We start from the raw sequence: 15,565 nt of genomic DNA on the forward strand, positions 1-15,565 counted from the left end.
AACTAACTAGTGTATTCAAGGGAAGTTAAATATTTATAAGATTAATTCATAACTACTGTTTCCCACTAAATTTTTTGCAAGGTCCATGGTACAAAAAAGCATGCAAGGGAGGGTAAGAACTTACGACTTACGACTTTTTGAGTTGCGACGAATGTCACTTACAACGTTTAAAAATTTACATCCTGTTTTGACATTCCATCGTGTATTTTGTCTTTATGACAGCTGATTCAGCTGCGTGCAGCTGGTAAGTGTGTTGTGGTGGAAGGGTAGGGGAAAGGGTAGGATGGGGGGGTAGATCAACACCCCACACAATGAGGGAGGGACTGGGGTTGGGGCTGGGGCTGGGGCTGGGGCTAGGGCAAGTGCACTGCTAGTTTGGTGACTTGACTGACAGTTCCCGCTGCTGCTGCCACTACTGGTCTGGGAGGACACGGGTGGGGCATGTGCCCCAGGATCTACACACTGGGCTGCACTCCGGGCAGGCAGCAGGGGGCATGTCACACTTTTGGGTGGCTGCAGCCCCCCCATAGGCCCCACTCTGCTACCCCCCCTGCCGCCACCTGGGGGCACACTCCCTCCATGCCCTCCCACTGTTTGCCTAGCTGGGGCAGGGCAGGTACAGGAGAAACCTATGGCTTGTCCAGGGGGTACAGCTCCTGCCGCTGCATGCTACCTAGCCTCTTGCCCCAGCTGGAGGCAGTGCAGTGTCTCTCTCCTGTGCCCACCCTGCCCCAGCTGGGCAAGTAGAGGGAGGGAATAGCCACCATTTCCAGTGCTGCCGCCGCCTGCCCAGAGTGCAGCCTGGTGCAGCCCTGGCCCCTCCCACCCCATGCCATGCAGATCTGGGGGCACACATCCCTCCATGCCCTCCCAGACCAGTGGCAGAAGCAGCAGCAGGAACTGTCAGTCAAGTCACCAGATGTGCAGCGCTCAGTGGCAGGAGCCACTGCCCCCCCCCCCCCCGCACCTGCCTGGCCCTAGTCCCAGCCCAGTCCCTCCCTCACCACGGGGGGCATTGATCTGCCCCGCCCCCCGTTCCTTTCCCCCACCCCTTCCACCACAACACACTTACCAGCTGCATGCAACTGTATTGACCATCGTAAAGGAACAAGCCCCCATTTGTAACACTGTTCCTATGGAAAAATTGGTTCTGAGTTACTTTTTCACTTAAGAGACAGTTTTCAGGAACCAATTGCATCTGAGGACTGCCTGTACCTCAGCTGGTTCACCAATTGCAAGAGCTGTTGTGATGTCATTATTGTTTTCCATTAATACTCCTCTGCATTGCACTGGGGGGCGAACTGTGTTCTGTAAACAAGAAGGATCAATGGCACTTGAGTTAGGGAGATGGGGGAAGGGAAGCACTGCCTTAAACCTAAGCATTTACTTCAGTGCTTTGCTGCAGCAGGGCCTAATTGCTCCACCAGTTTTGAATCACGGTTAACTCTTGTTTCCAACACTGTCTTATGGCAATGGGTTCCACTGGCTAACAGTTCACTGTTCAAAAAGGATTTCCTTTCACTGTTTTAAACTTCTTGTGGCATCACAGTGTAAACATGGCAACTTTTAGTTTTGAATCAGTCCATGGGTCAGGCCTACAGGGATGTAGGCAGGTCAGGTCGATCTGCTCCAGTCCATTCTGCAGTTCAGTCTGCTTTATACTCAGCTGGATGCATCATCACCAAGGGAACACAGTGCTTTGACTTGTTGCTAAGGAAATAACCCTGGCCACCCATTTCCATGCCATGCACATCAGCCATGGAAATAAGGTAATAGGGACACCCTGAGGGGCATAACTTGCATTGCATTCAAGACCTGGGGTTTCCAGGGGGCAGCTTCAGGCATCTTTACCACCCCATTTCTAGGGTTGATGCACAGGGTGGAAGCAGATGTGTGTGGCTTATTTTGTCAGAAGGGCAACTGAGCACTCTGCTGTCCCAGCACAGACATATGCTCAGAGAATATTCTCTTAATAAAATTAGTATGGAGAAAGCCTCTTTAGAGGCAAAGATGCTTTTTAAATAATTAAAAGCATGGAGGTAGAAAATTAAGTGTATTGAAATCTGAATTGCCTTTGGTGTTTACAATCTGGCAACTCAAAAAAGTGACTTAATCTGTGGCAGTGTAGATTGATGATATGAAATTTGTAGCAGCCGCTGTACTAGAATTCTGAGCTCCTTCCCTTCAGATCTTTTATCTTTTGGAGACATTGCACCTAAAACTGCTGCTTTCTTCATGATTCAACTTGGTATTTCTCTTACTAACTCACAGCAGGGCTGGCTTCAACCTTGTCATTCATACTCTGGTCACCTCCACCCACCTCCAAATGGAAACCTCCTGAATCCCATTCACAAAGAGAACATGACACTCACTTTAGAGTATCAGCACTGCAGATTATTCAGATTTGATAGCATGTTTCTGGCATCCTTTTAAGTTTTCTAATAGATGCATTCAAGCTTGTGCTTGAGAGAAAAACAATATTTGAAGCCAATAACCATGGGCCAGATGCATCCCACCAAGCAATTTCATTGGGCCCACAGAGCCCAGATGTTGGAAGCATTTTGGCGGGGAGGGAATTGTGGGGGGTTGAGTGACAGTCAGTGAGAAGCAGCAGAGATAGCTAGGTCTGAAGCACTAACTCACCTCAGACTGAGCTGCGTTATTTCAGTCCACCACTCCAAAAAAGTTTCTAACCCAGGATTTAGTGAGGCTCACCAGTTTGGATGCCCCTTTCTTGGCAGTTTATAGTTCTAGTTAATAGTTCACTGCAGATCTGATTGAAACAGTCTGTATGCTAAAATATCTATGTACAAACAAATGTCACTTGGGGGGAGGAGGATTTATCTTTAGGCCACAGCAAAATAATGTCAGTATTATAGGCAATGTTGTGATACTGGCGATACTAATGTGCAAGTGCCTTTAAAGGTTGCAAACCTTCATCCATGTTATCATTCTCCATGAGCCTCTGACAATTTAATTCCAAGGCTCTTCTTTTCTTGGGCTGATTTGGTTCTACGGGAGCTGCTGAATAATGGCAAGCTTGTGGATAAAAGACAAATGTGCAAAAAAAAAAGAGAGAGAGAAAATGTGTTGAAACTGTGTAGAGTATATGGGAAAATCTCATTATAAATCATTCAAGTTTTATCCACAGAATCCAGATGAAAGGTCATAAATGAGTTGTAAAAATATATCTAGCTATCCTTCCTGTCCCCCCTCTGCCTTGTGAGAACAGAGTAATGGATGTATCAGAACAAAATATTCAGGGGTTTTTTGGATTTTCTCTGCAAGAGTGTACACTAGCTAGCCTTATCCAATGGATGATGCATTACTTAAATTAGATCCAGGCCCTGATCCCACATACATTTCATCAATGGCAATGGAAATTACACCTGATATAATAAATAACTTTAGCCCTAAAGCAAGGCATGGAGTTGAGCCATCTGCTGTATCATTATGATTGCAATGGACACATTCTTACATATTATGCTGAAATATTTGATATTTGGCCCATTATTTATGTAGCCAGATATTGAGAATTAATATCAAAAGCAAGGGCAGACTGATCTTGAAGGTGTTCCCAGTCTCCTGGAAAGATTCTGTTACAGTGTGTACTATAGTAAATGGGAAAGAACTAAAATAATATCCAAAACGATAATGAGAACTGAATTAGCATTTAAAGGTTATAGATCACACTTAATTCCTTCATCACCACAAATAAGATAAAATGAATGTTTAGACTGCCAGCTAGGGATTTCCCTGAACAGCAGCTGCTCCTGGTCTCTCCAACATAGATTAGGTATGTAATGTAAGAGGCCAGAATGCTCTCTGATCCATTGGCTCTGTCTTTTTGCAGCCAAAACAAGCCAGAGCAGCCCTCAGGCCGATTTAGCTTACATCACTGAAAGAAAGCCAAATACAGTATGGTCTCCTCACCCAAGTCAGATGCATGAGCACAGCAGATAAACAGCTGAAGACCTGGGCCATGTTGTTACTACTGTTCAACACACAGGAACTACTTTGCAAAAGTCACGTTGAGGAACTGCACTGATTTTGAAGGCAGAAAAGTGAATGGCTGCTTTACCACTGGAATCATTAGAAGTTTGGCTGAGGAATCTCTACCTTCATACATAAAAAGATAAAATCCTGCACTATCAAAGTCAATGGGAAATTTATCATTGACCTCAGTGGGGTCAACCTTTCACCCTAAATGTTCACAAGTACAAATCGATATAATGTATTTTGTCATAGCCTGTCTATCCTATTGACTTCCCAGCTTGTCATTACTGTCTCACAGTCTGCAATGCATATATCCTCACACCTCTTCCATGAAATGGGAACAACAGCACTTTTCTCATGTACAGATGGAAGACAGAAATCAGTGGTAACAATTTCAAAAATGTATGTTAGGCTGCACACACAAGCAATTGAGCAGCCTAAGCCCTAGTTTCAGAATTACTTCTGAAAATATCTCACAAGAAGGGTAGTAAAGCACTGGAACATGTTACCCAGAGAGGCTGTAGAATCTCCGCCCTTAGAGCTTTTTAAGACCTGGCTAGACAGAGCCCCAGTTGAGATGATGGAGTAGGAGATGGTCATACTTTGAACAGGGTGTTGGACTAGATGGCCTCCTGAAATCCCTTACAACCCTAACTTTCTACAACTGTATGACTTAGACAACTGGGAGCTTTCATTTAATTGACTTAACAACTCATTTGTAAAAAGTGGCCAAGACTTTTGAAAATATTGCTCTGTCAGGGTTTGGCAACCTATGGCCTGTGGACTAGTTCTGGCTTTGGTGGCAAGAGGCTTAGGCAGCAGTCACTTTCCTGTACTGCCATGGAGATAAGCACTGGCTGCAGGAGCTCTTCCTGTGTTGCTGTGAAGAAATACACCAGCTGGAGACACTCTCCCTATGCTGCCACAGGAAAAAGTGGAAGTGGCAGCTAGATTCTAGGGCCCATTTGCCCACCTCTGACCTGAATGAGATCCCTCTGGTCTGCAGCCCAAAACGGTTTCTGACTGTTGCTTTAAGTGACTCGTCGAAGGTCACACACAGGGTTTCCAATCCAAGAATATTTTTAGTGACAGTATGCAAACATTACTGAAAACCGAATTTTTTTAGTGATACATTTTTACGGATATGTTTTACATAATGTAAATCCCTTGCTGCTAGGCCCCAGCTGGAAGGGCTGGATTCAAATTTAAAGGTCTAACACAAAACATAGTAAAAAAAATAAAGAAGTGTGGTTGTCAGTAAAAAGTTTACAGTAAAAATATTTTATTGGGTTGGCAGCACTGCCTAAGTGCACCAATGATTTTACAACATGCTGCCCCTATACCAGGGATTCCTATTCATCTCCACACCCTGATGCTCCCAGCTGCTACTTACATCAGGCTGCACTCCCAGACCACCCTCCTCAGACTTATCCCTACCAGGCCTGCTCTTCCCATCCTGGCACGGGCCCACAAATAAGTCAAATCTTAACCCAGAAGTGTTACAGGTAGTTGACAGGACACAGAAGGACTCCTAACTAGGGGGTTGAATCTACGAAGTCCTAAGAGGAGGCTCCCTGCAGGGTATAGGCCTCCCATTCAGACAGCAGGTGGTGCTGTTGTGCTCGATCTGTTCATTAGCTTACCTCCAGCTACTTTCTGACCACAGAGCTTCAACCAAACTCTAGTTGCTTAGTGTTTTTATGGATGGCTCCCCTTTTATGGCTTTTAGAAACAAACATTTTTAGCCTGATTTTTACTGACTGTCCATAAATTTACAAACAGTTGGCAATCCTGGCCACAAAGGAACACTGCAGCAGAGCAGAGAATTAAGCCCACACCTCCTGAGTCTCAGCTAAGACCCCTTAAGTGAGGAGAAGGGATGGACTAACATGTCTCACATCATACACTTTCATGACACAGATTCCCTTAAAAATCTTATTCTGCTTAAGGAATATTAAGAGCCTGCAACACTTGCAACTCTTCTTCACATCAAATGGGTTAAAAATTAAAACAAACCTAAAAATAACTCAGCAAAATTCTGTACTACAGCATAATATCAACACCTTCACAGATCATCAGTGAAGCTGGAACTTTTAGATCCACAGCACAGACCTCTGCCACTTGAGCTAGTGGGATAAATGACAGCACTCCTGTGGTGCCATTCTGTATGAGGCTCAGCACTGTAGAAGGGTGAGACACACTTTGTCAGTACTCCTGGGAGGAGGCAGTGATATTCACAGCATTGTCAATGCAGAAATCCCTATACACCATTATAATGCCTGGCCCCACCTACGGCAAGGCATGCAGGCATGGCCTTCTGAGCCCTTGGACTGCTGCTTGCTCAATTACCCTATGGAGATATGCATGTAGTCTGGCCACATGGAGGAGATACGACAGATTGGCACATGTTGAGTCGATCTATGTAGTAACTCTTCATGTGCAGATTTTTCTGCAGCTGGTGGTGCAAGAAGTTTGAGCATATCCACAGCAGGAGAAAAATCAAAGTCTCTAATGAGCTAATACAAATCTCTCCAGGTAATAATTTAGTCCAATTTGCCTGGATTTTCATGGGATTAGCCAAGTTGCTTCCTGCCATGCCCTATTCCAGATTTCCAATCCCTGCTCTAAAATACGTGTGCATAAAAACATGCCAAAAACAAGGTCTCAGGACTTTTTAAATACAGGCAGATAATACATTTTTATTAGTCTCATCCACAAATGATTGAACAAGTTTACAAGTTAAGTGAGCTCGTATGCAGGAATAGTGTTATATCATTGTGTAAGACAGGGGCATGGCTGGGAGGTTCTATGCCCTGGATAGCAGTGGTGTGTGTGGTCAACAACTGTAGCCAGGTTGTTGCTGGCCAGCAGCGTGACGGTCTGCTCCTTCTGTCCTCTCCTCCCCCCCCCCCAAGTCAGTGCCTGGCCCTGTGCCCCATTTGCCCCCCATGGTTACACTATGATGCAAGCAGACCAGTAATCATGTGCCCCTGGATCTGAGTGCCCTTTCAGTAGCTTATCATACCCCATGTTTATCCACATCTAGAATCCATCTGGGCCTGAATGGTTGTCTCAGTGAGGAACAGGAATATCATCATTAGTGCTAGTCCTGGAGGATGAACCCTATTGTAGGGTTCCTTCGGTGAGTGCTGCAAGTACATTCCCTGGGAGGGCAGAGTGGCTAGGGATGCAGATGAGGAGTTGGTCTGGCAAGTGATGCACATGACACCTGCACTGGAGTGGTCCAGCATGCTGCTGGCTAGGCTGGATCTAGTGCATAGGGTTGATCTGGTGTGGGCACTGCATGAAGTGCATGGGGCTGGTCCAGGGCTCACACTGGCTCCAGCACACAAGGCTACTCTGTGGGCCCAATCCCATGTGCCTGTGGATCAGCCCCACACCTCTCATCCAGCCTGTAGGGCTGGATGAGTTGGATAACCCTGCTATATAGGAGAAGCAGACTGCCATTTCTGACCCTCAGGGTGGGGCGTGAGAGAGGAAGGCACCATCCAATTAAAAAACATTTCTCTTCACGTAAGTTCTTTCAAGAGCATCCAGGTCGGGGACATCCACTCATCTGTGATGACGTTTGGAAGCTTTGGCAACCACATACTTCTCTGCTAGTCTGACCTCTTCATCTAGGTCCTCAGCCCAATATTCCTGCACCCATCTTCTTGCTGGAGGTGAGTGAACCTGAACAGATTGCTTCAAAATGACCAATTCCAACACTGGCATGCTTGACTGAGACGCAGGTTCCAGTCACTTCCATCCAGAGTTCTTAAGCCTCTGAGCTTTGGCTTATGTTCCTGTGCTTCCTCCATGTTTCACCTCTCTGCCCCCTGCCTTAATTAATCTACTCACTCACAGTATACTGCTCCATCTCAGCCACTTGCAGTGTCCAACAGTTAAGAACCACCCATCTGTCCAAGGCTCAACCGTGTTGTTTGTGTCTCTCTCATTAGGACCAGCATGAGGCAAAGGTCCATGACTCCAGATTTCACAGGCGCAGCTGTCAAGGCGAGCAAACATTTCCAGGAAGCCTCATCACTAGGTCCTATCTTTGTAACCCTGAAGTACATGGCCATATCCAGTCCAGTTGCTGATGCTGTAGGTGAGGTGTTTGACAGCACTAATCATACCAGGGCCACTAACCGCTGCTGTTGTACCATCGGTTCCTGCCCCTTGGCTGCTGCTTATTCTAGGACAGGGCCATATTTACTGGGTCATTAACTGTAGGATATCCTCCATAGCAGACATATCACTGTGGGACTGACCTTTTCCATTAACACTTTCCTTGGCAGGCTGATGGATCTGTGCCACAGACAGCACCTCTAGCAGCACACACCAAAGCATCCACTGGTGGCTAGGTAAGCTGTAGCAACACTCCTGTCATGTCTGTGATGGTTTTACCCCCTCTCCCACAACAGGCAATAGGGTTTATTTAATCCAGTGTATTTAGTCTTTCACCCAACTGCCTGTGCTTCACCAGGCTGAGGGTTTGTTAAGTCCTTACTCCTTTAGTTTCAAAGATGATTCTCTCTCCTGTGGGGAAGGGAACCCAGGTTTACCCTGTTGTCTTGAGTCCAGCTCAGGAACTCTGTGTTAAGCAGCCATAGTCTCATCTTTACAATTCCTTGTTGCATCCTTGTTCTACTCCTATCTTTGTATACAAGTGTCTTTGCCAGTGTCACCCTGTAAGACAAACAGGTGTCCCTCTGGAGCTATCTCCACATGCAGCTTCTTCCATCTGCAGCTAAGCCACTTTCTCAAGCCTCTCTGTTTGCCACTTTTTCTAGCTGGGCTGCAGTCTTTTATTCCAGCTGTTGATTAATGGCCCCTTAGTTGCTGCTGAAGTAACTGGTCCTTCTGTCAATCCTTTCTGGATTGCCTCTATGACCTATCATAGATATTTGGGTAATCAGGATGAAAACTACATTTAAACAAAGGTATGAATTTACAGCTGTATCATTTCATTAGAGAAAAGCCACTTTAGAATGGGAAGAAAAGCATCTGAAGGAATCATAACAAAAATGCAAAATCAGCAGTCTCATAGATGAAAGGATTTTACTCTATGAGGGAACAGACTGAGATATGTTTTGTCAAGGGGCACCTTAGAAATACTAACAGACAGTATTAACATCAATGAAGCCAGTCAGTGGGTCATTAGGTTATATACAATGATGTGATAAAAGTCCCTGTTGTTCAGATCTCAGTCAAATTAAATTTAACTCTGGTCTATCAATTCATATTTTGCTAAAAATTCAGGAAGTATTTGCCCATCTGTTCTGTAATAATTCAGCTATCTGGTTGCCATAAAGAAGTTGGTTGTCTGTCATTTTGGCAGATAGTTGCTTTTAAAAATGCATATAAGTCTCATGGTATCTGCAAGTCATACAATTTGAGAGCTAATTAAATCATGCCAGAACTACCCATCATGAAATGTAATCTTTGACTTGAACTCAGAGTGCACAATTTCCCTGAGAGTACCACACTTCAGCAGAGCGCACCGTACAGCAAGGCACCTCACAGAAACACTGCTTTGGTGTGCAAATCCTGCAATGCAAATAAATAGCATGAGGCCAGAAGCACTGAGTGCTACAGACCATGAATGGAAACTTCAGATGCTTAATCCATCAGTTATTAAAGGACATCTTATTTCTGGCCATCACTCATCGAGAAAAAGCAGCATCCTCTTGAAGATGCCATTCACACACACCACATGCCAGAAATGATGGTGTTAAAGCAAAGCCCATAAATAATGAATGATCTTCAATTCATTATTTTTCTTTCTTCTCCCCACACTGTTACTGAACCTGGTGCCCCTAAGACCCAGGAGAGGGGAGAGATTTTGGATTTTTTTTTTTAAAAATCAGACTAAGCTCCAGCAGTGATGAGAAATTCTCATTGAAACTCACTCAGAACTGAGGGGAAGATCCTCCAGTACAATAAATTCTCCAGGATTTGATCATTTACATCAAATGAGCATCTGTCCCTGAAAGGTTCACTACCCAAACCTAAAGGGTGATGAGCACTTATGCGAAATGCCTTCTGCAGGTTGAGGACGCTCAGCACCTTGCACAGTCGGGTGCCAGCAGATAATGTGAAAGCCTATTTGATTCTTTGGGCACAACATTTTCTAGAAAAGAGTTGCGACCATGAAAATCACATTTTGAATGTTTGGATTGGCTCCATTTTCTATTTCCTAATTTTAGGGCCCCGGCTGCTCACTGAGGAATTCCACTGTTTCAGATCTTGTTTCCTTCTCTTCGATGGAAATGTTTTTGTGCTTGGTAAAACTGCAGCTTTCACATGCACATATGTATGTTTTAGAGAGGGGGATGACAGAACAAATCCTTCAGAAAAATTTTAAGGATGAAATGCAAAACCTCTAGTAATAAGAAGAGGCAGTCAACATGTCTGGCAGTAGCAGCAGGAGCAGGGCTCTGTTGGCAACTCTGCACACAAGCTCATTGTAACTGTTGGGCAAATTGTTTAGCCATTTTGTGGTTTGGTTTCCCTGTCTACAAAACATCTTGAGATTTTTTTTATATAAATGTACCATAAGATGCAAAATTACTAATAGTGAATAGCTGGAGTAAGACAGATGGAAAGTTATGTTTCTAGAGTAATAACATAATGCAGTAATATTTATTATGCGCTCTTTTGGCCATGTATGCATATCAACCAATAACAATTTGCTAAAATAATAATCAATTTGTCAGAAAATGGCTAACCTTTCCTTAGTTTTGGTGAAAAAAATACTACTGAAGTCTAAGATAATTACCCCAAAGCACTATCTTTTATAATCATGTCGCTACAATATTTTGGTCTGTTATTACAGACTACCGCATAAAGGTCAACAGATCTGAGTATTAGAGCTGTCGGTGGATTTAAGATAAGTTGGTCATTTATTTACATTATTCATGAGGATGTTACTAATGTAAAATCTGTTGCTTAAAGGTGAAGAGCAAAGCTTTTCATGGGGATTAGGAAAAGGTTTAGGGAGCTGTTTCTTAGCCAATATGGAATTGTTTTTCATTTGTCTGAAGCAGGCAGCACGGTGAATAACTGTGTGAATGGCACAAGAGAAAGAAGGTGCTGGAGGACTGGTGAAAGCAGAGAATGGTGTAAACGGTGAAAGTGTCAATCGATACAGACACTGGGGATAACGCAAGGTGATACAGTAAGCTCGGTATGGGAGGATGGGAAGCAATTTTGACACCTCGTAATGGAAAGCCTGAGGACGCAGGGAAAGATATTGGCTGGGGAAAATTAGGAGGGCTTGACTGGAGCAAGTTGGCCCTGGGGAGAGAATAACAAGGTGGCACAAAGAAGAAGAAGGCTTGATAGGCGTGGTCAGAGGTGCAAGGATTGAGCTAAACACAAGCAGCATCAAAAAACCGCAGGATCTTGGGTTTTTGGAATCCAGGCCCTGTCACTGAAGGGCAGCCTCGTGCAGCAGGTAACATAGCATATGGCCAAATGCTGTGGGCCTGAAGAGGAGGAGCCAAGGCTCCCTGGGTCCATGGTGGCTTCCTCAGTCCCTCAGGTCAAGCCATGACAAGATCAGATGGAAATGAGGCATATCTGTAGGAGCAATGAATGCATCTTACCCTTCTTCCTGTCTGGTACTGATTCAGCAAGATGCTGAAACATCTACTTATGCAGCTTGCGGAACGAGGATGTGATCCAATGCTTGCTGAAGTCGAGAGATGGGGTGAGGTCAGGTACATGGGGCTTTGCCTTGGAGCTCTCTGGAAGTAGGGCCTACCCGTTACTATGTATTTCCACATAGTCCCAGGCACAATGGGGCTACACCCTGGCTACAGTGTCTCCACATGCTATTTAAATAAAATAAACAACAAGGGTAGCACTTCAAATGAGCTGTAGACTTGTACCATTCAGAAAACTCCAGAGAAACTTGACAAGGATCTTTTAAGGCAGAGCGTTGCCTATTGCAGAAGGGCTCTAGTTCAACCTGTAGCAATCTGGCAGCATTTGTCCAAGCCACCGTTCGTTGTAATCAAGTGGTAGTTGTTCTGGGAAAGGACTAAGAAGGTCTTTAAACTAAGCAGCTGGTTATCCCATCTGGATGCAAGACACTGGAATAGCTCATAGGGGGAGGATACAGTGAGTGCTTTGGGGTGTTTTTATGATGTTCTTTGTTAAATAAGACCAAGATCCAAGGAAAAGAATAAGTCTTTTGGCTTTACCTTGTATAGGGGCTTTTTAAAGGAAGTTTGAAGTAGGCATTACCTACTCATGCTAAATATCACTGTATTTTAAGCAATTTATTAGTATTTTCTAACATTTGGCAATTTGCACTCTTCAAGAAACAGACTCCACGTCTGTAGCCATCTTCATTAAAAAAGTAATAAAAAAGTAAACAGGCATTATCCATGTACCTAACTCCAAAAATAAACAGAAAATAACCAGGCAATTTACTGACAACAAAAACACTTAACTACAATGTATCTTGTTTTCCTCTTTAACAAAAATTCTCTCTTTCTCATGATAAAATACTCATTTTTTTTAAGTGTGCAGCTTGTGTGGTTAGCTACCAGTCACAAGAACCAATACTGGACTACATTTTGCAATGACCTATGCAGCCCCACACAAGTCAGAGAAGAATTTGGCCCACTGCTCTTACAGAAAGAGCTAAGGATGATGATGTCCTCATTAAAGGAAAGGGTTCCAGTTCACTGCCAGTGATCTCCTATCCTGGCATAGCTTAAATGAAGTCTCTAGTCTCAAGCCAATTCCTACTGAGCAAATGGCCTCATGATACAAATTACCAGAAAAACTGGTAATTTCAGCTGAAAGTCTGAGAACATGGAGAGTGAACTCTCCTCTGGCTCCTAGGAGAGTTCACTCTGCAGGTCTGGTGGGGTAGGCTTATTGTCACGGTAGCATGGGGATGCTACTACTGGTCATGCCTATGCTGATCTGGTCTTACAAATAGATTGGCTCTTTGTTTTCAGGTGTCTCTGTCTGGAAACATCTTTGAGTTCTGAATTCACAAATTATTCCCTTTCTATTGTACTATTCAGAATCCATGTCTTACATTACATTAATGCCTTGCTTTAAGAACTGCTGCTAATTTTTCAATCAAAAAATCATAAAGGTCTTTTCTTCAAAAATTAAAGGTTAAAAAAATCCCCAAATTTGCTGATTTTTCAGTGGAAACTCGCAGCTTTTCCTCCCTTTTTGTTCCCATTTTCCTCACTTTTGAGCAAAAAAAATCTGGGGTAGAGGGTTAAAGATTTCCAAAAATGTTGTGGGAAAACAAGTTCTTGTCAAATGCTTCAAAATACAAACAGTTTCAAAACGTTTGCAGTTCCCCCCTCATTTTTGATCAGCTGGATCAATTATATTAGGAGAAACATTATATTAAGGAACACTAAGCTTTGTTTCTGTCATTGTATTGCTCTACACTAGCTTCTGACATGCTTGTTTTAGCTCCAGATTTCATGTCCATCATACTGCATCTTAAAGTATCAAACATCATTAACAGCAAAAAGGTGCTGGGACGGGGGCATGAGAATATGTACCTTGTACCCGGGTTTCCTCCCTCTCTTCTTTGGGATCTTCACTATGGGTAAGGATCCACCTGGTGCTGAATAAAGATTGTGAACAGCCATTTTCATCGCAGTAGAATGGAGTGGGGGTCTTCCTCGTTTTCTACCTGGTATTCTTGGAGACTGCATGTCAACAGTATCCAGTCTTGGAGGCAGCGATGACAAATGACTCATATGCAGAGGAACTAAAAATCAATCAAAAAAAGAAGACGAACCCAAGCATTTTTGGACATTTGCAGTTGAACATAAAACCCACGCAAATGCCAAGGCAATTTGCTCATTTTACTATCTTTGTCTTTCTGATTTTTACTATACATCATAAAACGGCAACAAGCTAGAGCACTGAAAAAGCTATAAAACAGACAATTCTATACAGTACAGTCTGCGAGTGTTAAAATTCCACCCTGCAGAATGGGGACACTCCCCCAACACACCAAAAATACTGCAGTATTGTTGGATGGTGGAAGAAAATGCTTTGCCTGATGAGTGAAATTCTGAAGTGCAGGCAGCTCAAAAAGTGCTCCGCATGCATGGCACAGCCAAACTGGGGAGCAGGACTCCCCTTGTCCCATCCCTGGATATGCTACTGCATGAACCTCATGATTTTTAGTATCTTTTTAAAGCTCCAACCCCCTGAGGCAAGAGATTATACAGGAATTGGAGGTTTCACATTGTTAATGGAGTTTCTAGCCAACGTGGTTATAGAGAAAAGCCTATAAATAAATGTTACCCAAGTGCACTCTAGAGGCTCAGAAATCAGGCAGCAAATTAAAAGAGTCACCAGAATTCATTATACATCCTAAAATTAAAAAATCACATGATTTCTTGGGACCGGACTCATGATTTGAATTGCTTAGCATTGATATTGTGGGGAATATAATGCTGGAGTCCTATTTACCTCCAGGGACTGATGGTAGGAAAAGCAGTGCCTGGTAATAAGTGTTTGTAGTTGAAGGTCTGTATATTACTGAGGTGAAAAATACCTTTCCTCGTCAAAACGCTAAATGTAAAACCAGAATATGATTGACAATCAAGACTTTCCCTTTCTACTACTTAGGGGTTTTTCTGTGTGTGTATGGGGGTTTAACTATTGCTGAATTGAAGGAAAAAAGCACCCAACTGAACACAACAGTAAACACGTTTATATTTAATATGTTAACAACAGATCTGTTAATAGCATTATAGGTATCTGCTCATTTTGAAGAGGTCCATTATGTATTGCAAGACTTGCAGATTGATTATAAATCCCTATCCCTTAACACCAGCTGCCTCAAACTCACATGCAAATGGTAGATACTGAGCATCAGATCAAAGCAAATGCTGTGTAATAATTCTGATTAGGCATGTCTACACACGCATTTATGTTGGCTTAAATTTACTCAGCAGTAAATTACTGCACAGTAAGTGACAATAGGCTGGCATCTACATGTGCAGGCATTAAAGTGCATTAATGCTGTGTGTGGACTGACTTGGGACTAAAGTTAGTCCCAAGTCAGTCCACACACACAGTGTTACCACACAGTAATACATCTATACATATGTTACTGCATAGTAACTAATCAGGCATAAATTTGATACCTTCATGATGCAGTATCAGATTTATGCTTAAGTTGGCATAAGTCATCATATTTACTGTGTCCAGTATGGGCATGGAGGTGTAGATGAGCACCCTTACCGTGCAGTAATTTCAGTTACTAAGCAGTAAACGCACGTGTGTAGTTGCGCCTAGAGTGTAAATTAACAAAATGCCCAAAGATGGTGTGATTAGGTTCCCTAGATGTATACTTCAGGAGCTATTCAGAAACTTACAGCCTTGCACAGAGAATGGTTTAACACAGCAAGTTCAACACAGCACGAGTCAAAGGGAAAGGTTCTCTATCTCTTGAGCACTATAGCTTTTATTCCTTCTTGCACAGGGTGTAATACTTTACTGTAACACTTTTTAAATTGCAATTTCTGATCCTCTACCACCACCGAAAGCAAAACATTTT

At 43.4% G+C, this 15,565-nt stretch overlaps 1 protein-coding gene across 1 annotated transcript in view; it reads right to left on the reverse strand.

The window, feature by feature from the left end:
* The window catches only part of SCML4 (Scm polycomb group protein like 4), a 102,174-nt gene extending 88,255 nt beyond the window's left edge, over positions 1-13,919 (reverse strand). Inside the window, exon 1 of the mRNA XM_090031378.1 lies at positions 13,548-13,919. Within this exon, the coding sequence (XP_089887504.1) occupies positions 13,548-13,748 (201 nt within the window). The 5' untranslated portion in view covers positions 13,749-13,919. The remainder of the gene's footprint in view (positions 1-13,547) is intronic.
* Between the last annotated feature and the right edge of the window lie 1,646 nt (positions 13,920-15,565).

This window comes from Crocodylus siamensis, chromosome 1, assembly GCF_052110815.1.
Source record: "Crocodylus siamensis isolate JL-2025a chromosome 1, ASM5211081v1, whole genome shotgun sequence".
Classification (NCBI taxonomy): domain Eukaryota; kingdom Metazoa; phylum Chordata; order Crocodylia; family Crocodylidae; genus Crocodylus; species Crocodylus siamensis.